Below are 12745 nucleotides of genomic sequence, written 5' to 3'. Positions count from 1 at the left end.
ATGGCACACAAGTCATGCCAGTTATTTTAAATAACTTAAACATTTGGTGCAAATATATGAACACTTGTACGCTAGCAAATGAGTGACAGTGTACTTTGTCATATTGTATTTCAGAGCGGAAACAACCACTGAATACAAAAGCACAGATACACAATACTGTAGTAGTTGAACAGAATTCACATTTAAGCAACATTACTTATTTTGCCATAAGACTAAAGATTTGCATATTCATTAGTTACACTTAAGAATGCTCCAAAGAGCCAGTTAAAAAACTTTTTTTCACAAGTAAAACACTGAAAGATAGATGTGACATAAGAGCAGATGACATAAAAAGCACCTAGAGAACCTACCAACTGTATATGATCTAAAAGCAAAGTGTTAGTTCAACCATTCATTCACAACATTTCTCCTCAAATCTGCAACTGTTTTGTGCTTTCTGTCAGAGATAATGAGTCCACAAGAGTCTAAAAGTCAATGCTTTTATCACATTGAGAACATACAGTGATTTTATAATCAAGGCTCTCAAGGTCATCGTGATTTCTCTGTTGGGACCAGTGCAGTGGAGAGAATTTGATCAGGAGTGTATGTAGTATTGATCCGGTCCAAAGTAACGTTGGCCTCTAAAGGCAGGGTCTCTGGCAAAGGCACAAGGAAATGCACACTGGCTCCCACAGCCAGAAGTGCAACTGCTGCAAAAAGAGTGAGGCCTCGTCTGAGGATCAGCTGAGTAGTGGAGAGATGGCCACCCTTCAGCTGCTGCGTCACATGTCCACCCTGTGTCTCTGTGTCCCCATCATGGTCCCGGGTGCTCACAGACATGTAGTCATGCACTGACTTGAAGGAAAATGGAGAACAAGCACATTAAACTTAATGGGAAAGTTGTCACACATTTGAAATCTTTGACTCAAGTGTCCCATAGATAATACTACATAGAAAACTATGCAGAAAAGTCCAGCAACAGTTACATACAATCTATGAAAAGCCATTTAGATTGTTAGTGTGAAGAATAACTGGGCACTTACATTTGTGGTAGTTCCTGTCTGATCAGAAGTGTTGTTACCTGCAGCATCTGACAGGGCAGCTGTACTTAATAATGTCAAGTGTGTCTTTTTCTGAGCTCGGCTAACAGCCTACAAACAAGCAGATACACAATTTAACAAATAGTCATTGAAATTTACCACATTTATTTCAGCTGTTGAAATAAAACAAATTCTGTGAGTATATCTGAACATTTGAGGCCCTGCATGATGCTGATTGTTGGATTAACCAGTGGCGTACCTCTTCTGTAATTCTCCTCCAGTTGAGCTTGAAGATGACAATGATGTAGAAGGTTGATTGTATGACGACACAAATGAGCAGTCCAAGCCAAAAACCTGGAAAGAAAAGCACAAATTAGCCTGTAAAGTGCAGAGCAGGCTTCACTATCAATGTCCTGCTCTTTCTATGCAGCCAACAAAACATGGTCACTTCATTCATTTACCCAAAACTCTCAGTTTTGCAGCAAACATTAAAGTAACACTCATTGAAAGTCCTATGCCGTAGTATCCAATGAAATTAGCCACAGCTGGTATCTTCTGTTTCCCTGTGCCCAAGAAGATGCCCGTGCACACACACTAGGATGGGGAAAACACATATATATTAAAAAAAAGACATAAATGACAGAACAACAGCAGAATGATACTGTAAATATATTTTTGCTCTGCACACAAGAGAAGCTGGTAGACTCACCACAAGGCCATCAAAGAATTGAAGGAAACAGTAAGCATTCATCAAATGGGAAACCAGACCAATAATCTTCCTGAAAGGAAAATTAAGATGTGTCTTTATGTGCAGCAGCTGTGCTCCAACAACTATAGCACACAATGTGACTGCAGCAGTAGAGACTCACTCATCAGAGGTGAAGATGAATCCAATCACTGTTTTTGTTGAGCCAAGCACAATACCTTCAACAACTGCAAAGCTACCTGGAAAAGAGGAGCGGTGAAATCTGTCGAACAGCAGAAAATGCTGAAGAAATCACACATGAAATGCTGATTTATTAACATAAGATGCACTAACTGACCTGCGAGAGTGAGTGATAGCTTGCTGGTGAGGATCGCCCTGGCAGTGTCTCCTGCACCCAGAGCATTTCCCACACGGACACACGCTGCAGCTTGAATACCAAGAGGGAACTATGGATTCATCATTTTAGAAAAAGTGCGAGACAGAGTTTGTTCCACAGTTCAAATATATGCAGAGAAACATTCTGGTACAATATATCTGAATCTAAAGTGAGAATGAAACACTCTGATGTGTAGTTACTACCATGTAGGTTATGAAAGCCACCATTATCACAGCATGTTGGGCTGCCAGCTCATCCTCACTCAGCATTCCTGATCATTAGAGACGAAGAACAGTCGTGACTCCAAGTTTGTATCTGCTTTGATGAAATCATACAGCTAACTAATATCTAATATCTGTATTACCTGCAAAGAATCCTCCAAACTCATAAACCCACCACTCAAAGCATTTCATTAGTGTACTGGGAATGGCCAGTTTCATGTAGGAGCCCCACTCCTGCAGTGATTCTACGGACCAGCCTGCAGGGGGAGAGAGAAACACATTTATGTAGAGGGAAAAACTGGGAGGATGAACAAAGTGGTCCACAAGATCAAGGTCACCCCAAATATCTACTAAATATAACTGCCCCTCACCTCCCCATGTTGTTACATGGAGCTTCTTCCACCAAATGTAAGCAAACAGAAAAGCGCAGATGTAAATCTGAGACAGGGTATTGGCTGCTGCAGATCCACTGTGAGACATGCACACAGACACAGTGATATCAGTGTGTGTAATCGTTTTGCTCAAATTTAAAATGCTACTCTGACGTGTGTGAGTTCACCTACCCAACACCAAGATCCAGCCAGTAAAGAAAGACGTAGTTCGTCACCACATTTGCGATGTTTGCCATGGCAGCAGTGTACATTTGTGGCAGTATTATACCCTGGGTACATAAACACCAGGCAATGTGATCACCACCAGTTATACCTTTCCCACGAGAAATCAGATTAGAGTTCATAAGATTTACAATATTTGTGATGTGTATATAGTGAACTAATGTGATACAGAAAGGGATCAACACAGAGAACTAGACTTAGTTTGGCTTGGACAGCAATGCACCTGGTTCTGTAGGTAAGACACCTGAAGATGATATAGAAACATTGCCTATAGAGAAAGATGATTTATACAAAGTGTTTATAATCAATTGGACAGCTCAGCAGAAAAAAAACAGCAAATTAACAAATTTGAATTTGCAAATAAAGATGAGAGAAAACTCATGACTCACTGGCACTGCAGGAAGGAAGCCTATAATATACAGGTGGGCTATTCTGAAATCCAGACAATGCATTCAGTTCAAAATAAACATAAACAAGCACCTACCAGTTTTAAGGTAATATGCACTGTTGAACATCATTATTTAAATCTTGAAACTGTAATATGGAAATGTCCTGTTTAATGAAAAACTATCGAGTTAAAGCTGCATTAATCAAAGATAAATGAAAATAGATACATTTAAAAATACATTTCATAATGTATAATGTACAGTGGGACAAAAAAGTATTTAGTGAGCCACCAATTGTGCAAGTTCTCCCACTTAAAAAGATGAGAGAGGTCTGTAATTTTCATCATAGGTACACTTCAACTATGAGAGACAGAATGAGGGGAAAGAATCCAGGAAATCACATTGTAGGATTTTTTAATGAATTAATTGGTAAATTCCTCGGTAAAATAAGTATTTGGTCACCTACAAACAAGCAAGATTTCTGGCTCTCACAGACCTGTAACTTCTTCTTTAAGAGGCTCCTCTGTCCTCCACTCGTTACCTGTATTAATGGCACCTGTTTGAACTCGTTATCAGTATAAAAGACACCTGTCCACAACCTCAAACAGTCACACTCCAAACTCCACTATGGCCAAGACCAAAGAGCTGTCAAAGGACACCAGAAACAAAATTGTAGACCTGCACCAGACTGGGAAGACTGAATCTGCAATAGGTAAGCAGCTTGGTGTGAAGAAATCAACTGTGGGAGCAATTATTAAAAAATGGAAGACATACAAGACCACTGATAATCTCCCTCGATCTGGGGCTCCACGCAAGATCTCACCCCGTGGGGTCAAAATGATCACAAGAACGGTGAGCAAAAATCCCAGAACCACAAGGGGGGACCTAGTGAATGACCTGCAGAGAGCTGGGACCAAAGTAACAAAGGCTACCATCAGTAACACACTACGCCGCCAGGGACTCAAATCCTGCAGTGCCAGACGTGTCCCCCTGCTTAAGCCAGTACATGTCCAGGCCCGTCTGAAGTTTGCTAGAGAGCATTTGGATGATCCAGAAGAGGATTGGGAAAATGTCATATGGTCAGATGAAACCAAAATAGAACTTTTTGGTAAAAACTCAACTTGTTGTGTTTGGAGGAGAAAGAATGCTGAGTTGCATCCAAAGAACACCATACCTACTGTGAAGCATGGGGGTGGAAACATCATGCTTTGGGGCTGTTTATCTGCAAAGGGACCAGGACGACTGATCCGTGTAAAGGAAAGAATGAATGGGGCCATGTATCGTGAGATTTTGAGTGAAAACCTCCTTCCATCAGCAAGGGCATTGAAGATGAAATGTGGCTGGGTCTTTCAGCATGACAATGATCCCAAACACACTGCCCGGGCAACGAAGGAGTGGCTTCGTAAGAAGCATTTCAAGATCCTGGAGTGGCCTAGCCAGTCTCCAGATCTCAACCCCATAGAAAATCTTTGGAGGGAGTTGAAAGTCCGTGTTGCCCAGCGACAGCCCCAAAACATCACTGCTCTAGAGGAGATCTGCATGGAGGAATACCAAAATACCAGCAACAGTGTGTGAAAACCTTGTGAAGACTTACAGAAAACGTTTGACCTCTGTCATTGCCAACAAAGGGTATATAACAAAGTATTGAGATGAACTTTTGTTATTGACCAAATACTTATTTTCCACCATAATTTGCAAATAAATTCTTTAAAAATCAGACAATGTGATTTTCTGGATTTTTTTTTTCTCATTTTGTCTCTCACAGTTGAAGTGTACCTTTGATGAAAATTACAGGCCTCTCTCATCTTTTTAAGTGGGAGAACTTGCACAATTGGTGGCTGACTAAATACTTTTTTGCCCCACTGTATATATTGTGTGTGTGTGTGTGTGTGTATATATATATATATTCGATGAAGCTACCTTAAATGATTAGCAACACTGGAGCAGAATTAGTGCAATAAAACTGTAATACTGACTTTATACAACTAGTAAGAGGTCATTTGATCAATATTTGGAATACAGATTCTCTGTTTATGCTGAATCTGTGTGGAACTGAAAATTCTGAAATTGTAACAGATGACCCCTCAAACTTGCCCACATCACTGTTAATGGTAGCAACAGCACTACTGCTCATATTGGGTGCTGTTTGTTACCTGGCTACCTCGGGGTCCTGGCCCAGGCACAACAGGATGGCCTGAGCATTAATGAGGAGACCCCAGCAGGGCAGACAGAACAACAGCAGGATGATGATGCCCCGCTGAAGGATCACTCCCACCCGCAGCAGGTTCTTAGCACCAAAAGTCTGCACAACATAATTAGTATTTTAGAAAAGGACTGCAGTCACAAACAGGGGTCAATAATAATCCATTGTATTTTATCATCACATCTGAAGGGTTTTCCACACCTGAGATATTAAAGTATCACATGCCAGTCCGAGACCATATCCTGTTGCTGCAGTGGTAACATTAATGGTCTGAAATAGATATGAAACATACTCAGATGAGCCTGATGTAAACATTAATACTATGACTCATAACAGTAGATGTACTATATATTGATTAAATCATCAGCAGTCTTTCTAAGGTGACTGTGAGAGTATCATAAAAGCTATGTTGATGTGCTTATAGTTGGAATATTTTCTCCCCTAACGTTACATCTCAGCCTGTAATTTCCTCGTGTTAGCCTCCCCAAATCTGTAGAGCATGTAGATGACCACTTACAGCAGAAGCTAATCCATAGCCAGCCATCACTTCATTGCCCAGACGCCCACAGAACATTGTGACCACAAATGGAAGCAGGTAATTGAGGATTCGAGAGAGCAGCTAGAAAGACAAACATTGACAATGGTGGAGTTGATACAGCTATTGGCTCACAGATGATACATTGTAAAGTACAGTAAACACAAGTTGCAATTAACTATCATTGCACTCATACTATGTCTTGACGAACCAGCTACCATACTGCCATCACTTTGGCAGATTGCAGCCGCTCTTCAGCCACAGTTTGAAACCTGCCAAACAGAGTTTTAGGACTACTGATTTCTGCATCAAAGTCTCCTTTTCCTGACATCTTAACGTTTTCTTTGGCAAAGAAAGACTGTCATCAATCTTATGTTGTACAAGTCAGATTTCCAGCAAGGACAGCCACAGTCCACACAATCCCTTACTGACAGAGCAGGGTGTTTAAATAAAGCCAGTCCTTACCAGAGGCCCTGTCATCTTCAGGATGTGGTACAGTTCCTCTCTGTGGGCCAGGGCAACCCTGTGGCGCACCCACCTGCAGCAGAACAGCTTGTCACTGGATGCCTCCATGTCTTCAGCACGAGATACCGATGTATGTCCCTCCACTGAGGTGTCTGTGTTTTCTCTCATGTGCTCATCCTACTTTCTCTCTAGGCTGTTGGACAGGATAGAAATCTTGCTGTTGTCACAGCTGCCCTGGAACTAAGCCAAAATGAAATCTGAAATCACAGTAAAGACTAAGACGGCGAACTTGAAAGCAAGAATGTCTTAATCTTGACTAGTTAAGTTGGTAAAATGTTCATTGCAGATGTATGTAAGTAATATACCAATGGTAATTTCATTGAAATTATAGGTCAATGCAGCATACAATGGTGGCTGCATGTGCACATGAATATAGTACAATTACTAAGAAACATTACTCCACTCTGTCACTGTTGCATACGGTTTACCTTGTCCGGTCTTTCTACAACACCAGTGCTCTTTTTTGAATACAGTTCGGGACTATAAGGAACAGCGATGACCTTAAAGTGTAATTTAACACTCACCTTTCTATTGTTATTATTTTTCCTTTCCTTTTACACATTTTATTTTTTCCCTGGGATAACTAACTATATACTGTTTATTCTAACCAAATAATGTGACAATGGCAGGACTTTTCATTTAGGTATTAACATGTAAATATGAGAAGAAGAGGAAAAGTTACTTTCAGTTTTATCTTTGTATCTAACAATGATGAGTATTTGTTTAATCTGTGAGAATTGAAAAAGCTACTGTAAACATAGTAAGCCCACCCTTATTATGTATGAACTTGTGTATTACACCTGGTGACCTGTTTTTTTCTATTTATTTTCAACATCTCAAGCCATCTAAAATCTAACTTAAATAATTTACATTCACACAAGGACTCCCAGTGTAAATAACATAACCATTAATCGCTAAGATGTAAATACTAAACGCTAGCAAATAAGAGACAACTTTGTCTTCTTTAATTCTCACAGGGAAACAACCACTGAATACAAAAGCACAGAGGAGTTCAAACCTCAAATCTGCTTTACTTGTTGTATTTAGTAAAATAGAATATCTATAAACATTTAAGCAACATTACTTATTTTGCCATAAGACTAAAGATTTGCATATTCATTAGTTACACTTAAGAATGCTCCAAAGAGCCAGTTAAAAAACTTTTTTCACAAGTAAAACACTGAAAGATAGATGTGACATAAGAGCAGATGACATAAAAAGCACCTAGAGAACCTACCAACTGTATACGATCTAAAAGCAAAGTGTTAGTTCAACCATTCATTCACAACATTTCTCCTCAAATCTGCAACTGTTTTGCGCTTTCTGTCAGAGATAATGAGTCCACAAGAGTCGAAAAGTCAATGCTTTTATCACATTGAGAACATACAGTGATTTTACAATCAAGGCTCTCAAGGTCATCGTGATTTCTCTGTTGAGACCAGTGCAGTGGAGAGAATTTGATCAGGAGTGTATGTAGTATTGATCTGGTCCAAAGTAACGTTGGCCTCTAAAGGCAGGGTCTCTGGCAAAGGCACAAGGAAATGCACACTGGCTCCCACAGCCAGAAGTGCAACTGCTGCAAAAAGAGTGAGGCCTCGTCTGAGGATCAGCTGAGTAGTGGAGAGATGGCCACCCTTCAGCTGCTGCGTCACATGTCCACCCTGTGTCTCCGTGTCCCTATCATGGTCCCGGGTGCTCACAGACATGTAGTCATGCACTGACTTGAAGGAAAATGGAGAACAAGCACATTAAACTTAATGGGAAAGTTGTCACACATTTGAAATCTTTGACTCAAGTGTCCCATAGATAATACTACATAGAAAACTATGCAGAAACAGTTACAAACAATCTATGAAAAGCCAATTAGATTGTTAGTGTGAAGAATAACTGGGTACTTACATTTGTGTTAGTTCCTGTCTGATCAGAAGTGTTGTTACCTGCAGCATCTGACAGGGCAGCTGTACTTAATAATGTCAAGTGTGTCTTTTTCTGAGCTCGGCTAACGGCCTACAAACAAGCAGATACACAATTTAACAAATAGTCATTGAAATTTACCAGATTTGTTTCAGCTGTTGAAATAAAACAAATTCTGTGAGTATATCTGAACATTTGAGGCCCTGCATGATGCTGATTGTTGTTTTAACCAGTGGCGTACCTCTTCTGTAATTCTCTTCCAGTTGAGCTTGAAAATGACAATGATGTAGAAGGTTGATTGTATGACGACACAAATGAGCAGTCCAAGCCAAAAACCTGGAGAGAAAAGCACAAATTAGCCTGTAAAGTGCAGAGCAGGATTCACTATCAATGTCCTGCTCTTTCTATGCAGCCAACAAAACATGGTCACTTCATTCATTTACCCAAAACTCTCAGTTTTGCAACAAACATTAAAGTAACACTCATTGAAAGTCCTATGCAGTAGTATCCAATGAAATTAGCCACAGCTGGTATCTTCTGTTTCCCTGTGCCCAAGAAGATGCCCGTGCACACACACTAGGATGGGGAAAACACATATATATTAAAAAAAAGACATAAATGACAGAACAACAGCAGAATGATACTGTAAATATATTTTTGCTCTGCACACAAGAGAAGCTGGTAGACTCACCACAAGGCCATCAAAGAATTGAAGGAAACAGTAAGCATTCATCAAATGGGAAACCAGACCAATAATCTTCCTGAAAGGAAAATTAAGATGTGTCTTTATGTGCAGCAGCTGTGCTCCAACAACTATAGCACACAGTTATTGAAATGTGACTGCAGCAGTAGAGACTCACTCATCAGAGGTGAAGATGAATCCAATCACTGTTTTTGTTGAGCCAAGCACAATACCTTCAACAACTGCAAAGCTACCTGGAAAAGAGGAGCTGTGAAATCTGTCGAACAGCAGAAAATGCTGAAGAAATCACACATGAAATGCTGATTTATTAACATAAGATGCACTAACTGACCTGCGAGAGTGAGTGATAGCTTGCTGGTGAGGATCGCCCTGGCAGTGTCTCCTGCACCCAGAGCATTTCCCACACGGGCACACGCTGCAGCTTGAATACCAAGAGGGAACTATGGATTCATCATTTTAGAAAAAAGAAAAAGAATAAAAGAAAATATATATATCTGAAAGTATGAACACTGATATACAGAAAAGCTTTCTCTTTAGGCTGACTTTAATTTGTGAAATCTATTCTTTGAAAAGAGACATGTTAGGAGAGGACTTTCAAAATAAGAATGAAACACTCTGTGTGTGTAGTTACTACCATGTAGGTTATGAAAGCCACCATTATCACAGCATGTTGGGCTGCCAGCTCATCCTCACTCAGCATTCCTGATCATTAGAGACAAAGAACAGTCATGACTCCAAGTTTGTAGCACATGCTGGTTTGAATGACATGGTTCTGTGCTGATCATTGTTTATGTCTGTAAGAACAGGAGTAATGTTAATATGAAAATATTTGTATTACCTGCAAAGAATCCTCCAAACTCATAAACCCACCACTCGAAACATGTCATTAGTGTACTGGGAATGGCCAGTTTCATGTAGGAGCCCCACTCCTGCAGTGATTCTACGGACCAGCCTGCAGGGGGAGAGAGAAACACATTCATGTGGCCTGAGAAAAATGAAGGATAGACAGAGGGATGCAAGAAATCATAGGGGAACCATGGATATTACCTCCCCATGTTGTTACATGGAGCTTCTTCCACCAAATGTAAGCAAACAGAAAAGCGCAGATGTAAATCTGAGACAGGGTATTGGCTGCTGCAGATCCACTGTGAGACATGCACACAGACACAGTGATATCAGTGTGTGTAATCGTTTTGCTCAAATCTAAAATGTTACTCTGATGTGTGTGAGTTCACCTACCCAACACCAAGATCCAGCCAGTAAAGAAAGACGTAGTTCGTCACCACATTTGCGATGTTTGCCATGGCAGCAGTGTACATTTGTGGCAGTATTATACCCTGGGTACACAAACACCAGATGATTACCTTTCCCATGAGAAATTTGATTACCTTAATTAAGACAAGATGCTTTGATTCTCTGAAATAAAAGATCTGCGTCCATTAGTGCACCTGGTTCTGCAGATACGACACCTGAAGCTGATGTAGAAACATTGCCTAAAAGACAAAGAAAAGATTTAAACTCTTGACATTAAGATTTAAGAGAAAGTCGTTTCTCTATGCTTCAGTGGAATATATCAACTTTGCAGATAATAGTGGGGGAAAAGTCACTACTCACCGGTACAGCTGGAAGAAAGGCTGTCATATACAGCTGGGCTATTCTGAAATCAAGAGCCAAGAGCCGGTACTCAACAGCAGCAACGTGACAGTTTAAAGTAAATTATAAACTATTCAAGCCCATTTACTTCCACTGTCACTCAGAAATTGATTCATGGCGAGAAAGGCTTGCCTTTGAGGAGAAATAATTTTAAGAGGTTAATGTATATAGACTTAGCAACCCCAAAGAAGTTTGCTAAAATGGTGGAGTAAGGCTGCATTAGAATAATTCAGGAGAGTGTGCACCTACTTTCATATAATGTTATAAACCTTACACAGCAGATGTAATTTGATCAGTGATTAGAATACAGATTCCTGATTCTTGTTCAGTAAATTACCACTGAGAGGATGAAGTTTTACTGAGCAAGTTGGGTGCTGTTTGTTACCTGGCCACCTCAGGCTCCTGGCCCATGCATAAGAGAATGGCCTGAGCATTAATGAGGAGACCCCAGCAGGGCAGACAGAACAACAGCAGGATGATGATGCCTCGCTGAAGGATCACTCCCACCCGCAGCAGGTTCTTACCTCCAAATGTCTGCACAACAACACAGACAATGTTAATCATTTAAGAAAAGGGAGTGATGAACCGTTTGGATCTGGGGTCAGTTAAAAGATTTTCCTAACCTGAGATATTAAAGTATCACATGCCAGTCCCAGACCACATCCTGTTGCTGCAGTGGTAACATTAATGGCCTGAAATGAATATGAAACATAGTTGAATGAGTCTGATGTAAGCTTGAGGACTCTGATGTAACCAATTGTTCCATGACTCATATGAGTAAATGTACCCTATATTGATTAAATCATCCAGTTTGTGAGAGGTGTGTAAAAGCTATCATGGGAAAGTCAGTTTATAGTTGGAATATTTCATTTTCTCCCCTAACGTTACATCTCCACCTGTAATTTCCTCGTGTTAGCCTCCCCAAGTCCATAGAGCATACAGATGACCACTCACAGCAGAAGCTAATCCATAGCCAGCCATCACTTCATTGCCCAGACGCCCACAGAACATTGTGACCACAAATGGAAGCAGGTAATTGAGGATTCGAGAGAACAGCTAGAAAGACAAACATTGACAATGGTGGAGTTGATACAGCTATCGGTTCACAGATGATACATTGTAAAATACAGTAAACACAAGTTGCAATTAATAAGCACAGCTCTCAATGCAAATGAGCTATCATGCTGTCATCACTTTGGCAGGGTGCAGCCGCTGTTTGAAACCTGGCAAACACTGCTTCTAAAACTCACAAAGTGACATTTTGCCTGACGTATTAAACTAAACAGTCTCATCAGTCTCTCATTTTATAAATCAAGTTATTCCAAAGGACAGTCCACACAGTCCTTTGCAGACAGAGCAGGGTATGTAAACAAAGCCAGTCCTTACCAGAGGCCCTGTCATCCACAGGATGTGGTACAGTTCCTCTCTGTGGGCCAGAGGAACCTTGTGGCGCATCCACCTGCAGCAGAAAAACTTGTCACTGGATACCTCCATGTCTGCAGGGTCAGATTCTAATGCCGGCCTTTCCACTGATCTGTCGCTCCTTTCTGTCTTGCACTTCTCTTTGATGCTCTCCAGGGACCAAATTCACCTCAGTGGTGTGAAGCATTTCAACATCTTAAAAGGTTACCAATTAAATCACTCGAGGTTAGTTTCACAAATTGCATCTCAGGTTTGGCACTGGGGCACAAACAATGACTAGAATTCTCATTATGTAAAACAACAACATTATGTGGTACTTGTAACATGGTACAGAGTTCATTTTATGAGTCACTAGTTAAAGTTTTTGAGGTGAACACCAGAGGTGTGCATAAATGACATATACGATTTAATTTCAAATTCAAATGCAGTTAAAATGGAACTTTGCATTTCATACACTCACTGAATGAA

At 40.5% G+C, this 12745-nt stretch overlaps 2 protein-coding genes across 3 annotated transcripts; both read right to left on the bottom strand.

Annotated features, from left to right (window-relative positions):
• Positions 1-465: 465 nt before the first annotated feature.
• On the bottom strand, positions 466-6633 carry LOC139199937 (multidrug and toxin extrusion protein 1-like). Its single transcript, XM_070829143.1, has 17 exons — positions 6526-6633; positions 6043-6144; positions 5727-5795; positions 5476-5624; positions 3326-3368; positions 3160-3204; positions 2886-2983; positions 2694-2791; positions 2466-2579; positions 2305-2372; positions 2063-2171; positions 1889-1964; positions 1729-1798; positions 1481-1613; positions 1279-1373; positions 1023-1130; positions 466-834 (listed from the first exon to the last, which is right to left on the bottom strand). Exons 1-17 carry the CDS (start codon positions 6631-6633, stop codon positions 529-531), a joined length of 1791 nt encoding a protein of 596 aa, XP_070685244.1. The 3' UTR covers positions 466-528.
• A 1305-nt stretch (positions 6634-7938) lies between these two features.
• On the bottom strand, positions 7939-12355 carry LOC139199876 (multidrug and toxin extrusion protein 1-like). 2 transcript variants are annotated; one of them, XM_070829066.1, is made up of 17 exons: positions 12242-12355; positions 11810-11911; positions 11479-11547; positions 11241-11389; positions 10817-10859; positions 10651-10695; positions 10442-10539; positions 10250-10347; positions 10041-10154; positions 9837-9904; positions 9534-9642; positions 9360-9435; positions 9191-9260; positions 8943-9075; positions 8741-8835; positions 8485-8592; positions 7939-8306 (listed from the first exon to the last, which is right to left on the bottom strand). In XM_070829066.1, exons 1-17 carry the CDS (start codon positions 12347-12349, stop codon positions 8001-8003), a joined length of 1791 nt encoding a protein of 596 aa, XP_070685167.1. In that variant the 5' UTR covers positions 12350-12355; the 3' UTR covers positions 7939-8000. The 2 variants fall into 2 exon arrangements, with proteins under 2 accessions (XP_070685167.1, XP_070685166.1); XM_070829065.1 differs by lacking the exon at positions 12242-12355 and having other exon boundaries at positions 11752-11849.
• Between the last annotated feature and the right edge of the window lie 390 nt (positions 12356-12745).

This window comes from Pempheris klunzingeri, chromosome 4 (genome assembly GCF_042242105.1).
Source record: "Pempheris klunzingeri isolate RE-2024b chromosome 4, fPemKlu1.hap1, whole genome shotgun sequence".
In the NCBI taxonomy this organism is placed as follows: domain Eukaryota; kingdom Metazoa; phylum Chordata; class Actinopteri; order Acropomatiformes; family Pempheridae; genus Pempheris; species Pempheris klunzingeri.
This window is presented reverse-complemented; position numbering and strand designations above follow the sequence as displayed.

Bases quoted from the DNA above. Each gene is read 5' to 3' on its own strand.
- LOC139199937 (XM_070829143.1), bottom strand. From the start codon at position 6,633: ATGGAGGCATCCAGTGACAAGCTGTTCTGCTGCAGGTGGGTGCGCCAC. The intron at 2,792-2,885 runs GTAGGTGAACTC...CATGTCTCACAG, and splicing joins TGGCTGGATCTTGGTGTTGG to TGGATCTGCAGCAGCCAATA. The intron at 835-1,022 runs GTAAGTGCCCAG...TTTTCCTTCAAG, and splicing joins AGACAGGAACTACCACAAAT to TCAGTGCATGACTACATGTC.
- LOC139199876 (XM_070829066.1), bottom strand. From the start codon at position 12,349: ATGGAGGTATCCAGTGACAAGTTTTTCTGCTGCAGGTGGATGCGCCAC. The intron at 11,390-11,478 runs GTTAGGAAAATC...GTTGTTGTGCAG, and splicing joins GTGATACTTTAATATCTCAG to ACATTTGGAGGTAAGAACCT. The intron at 8,307-8,484 runs GTAAGTACCCAG...TTTTCCTTCAAG, and splicing joins AGACAGGAACTAACACAAAT to TCAGTGCATGACTACATGTC.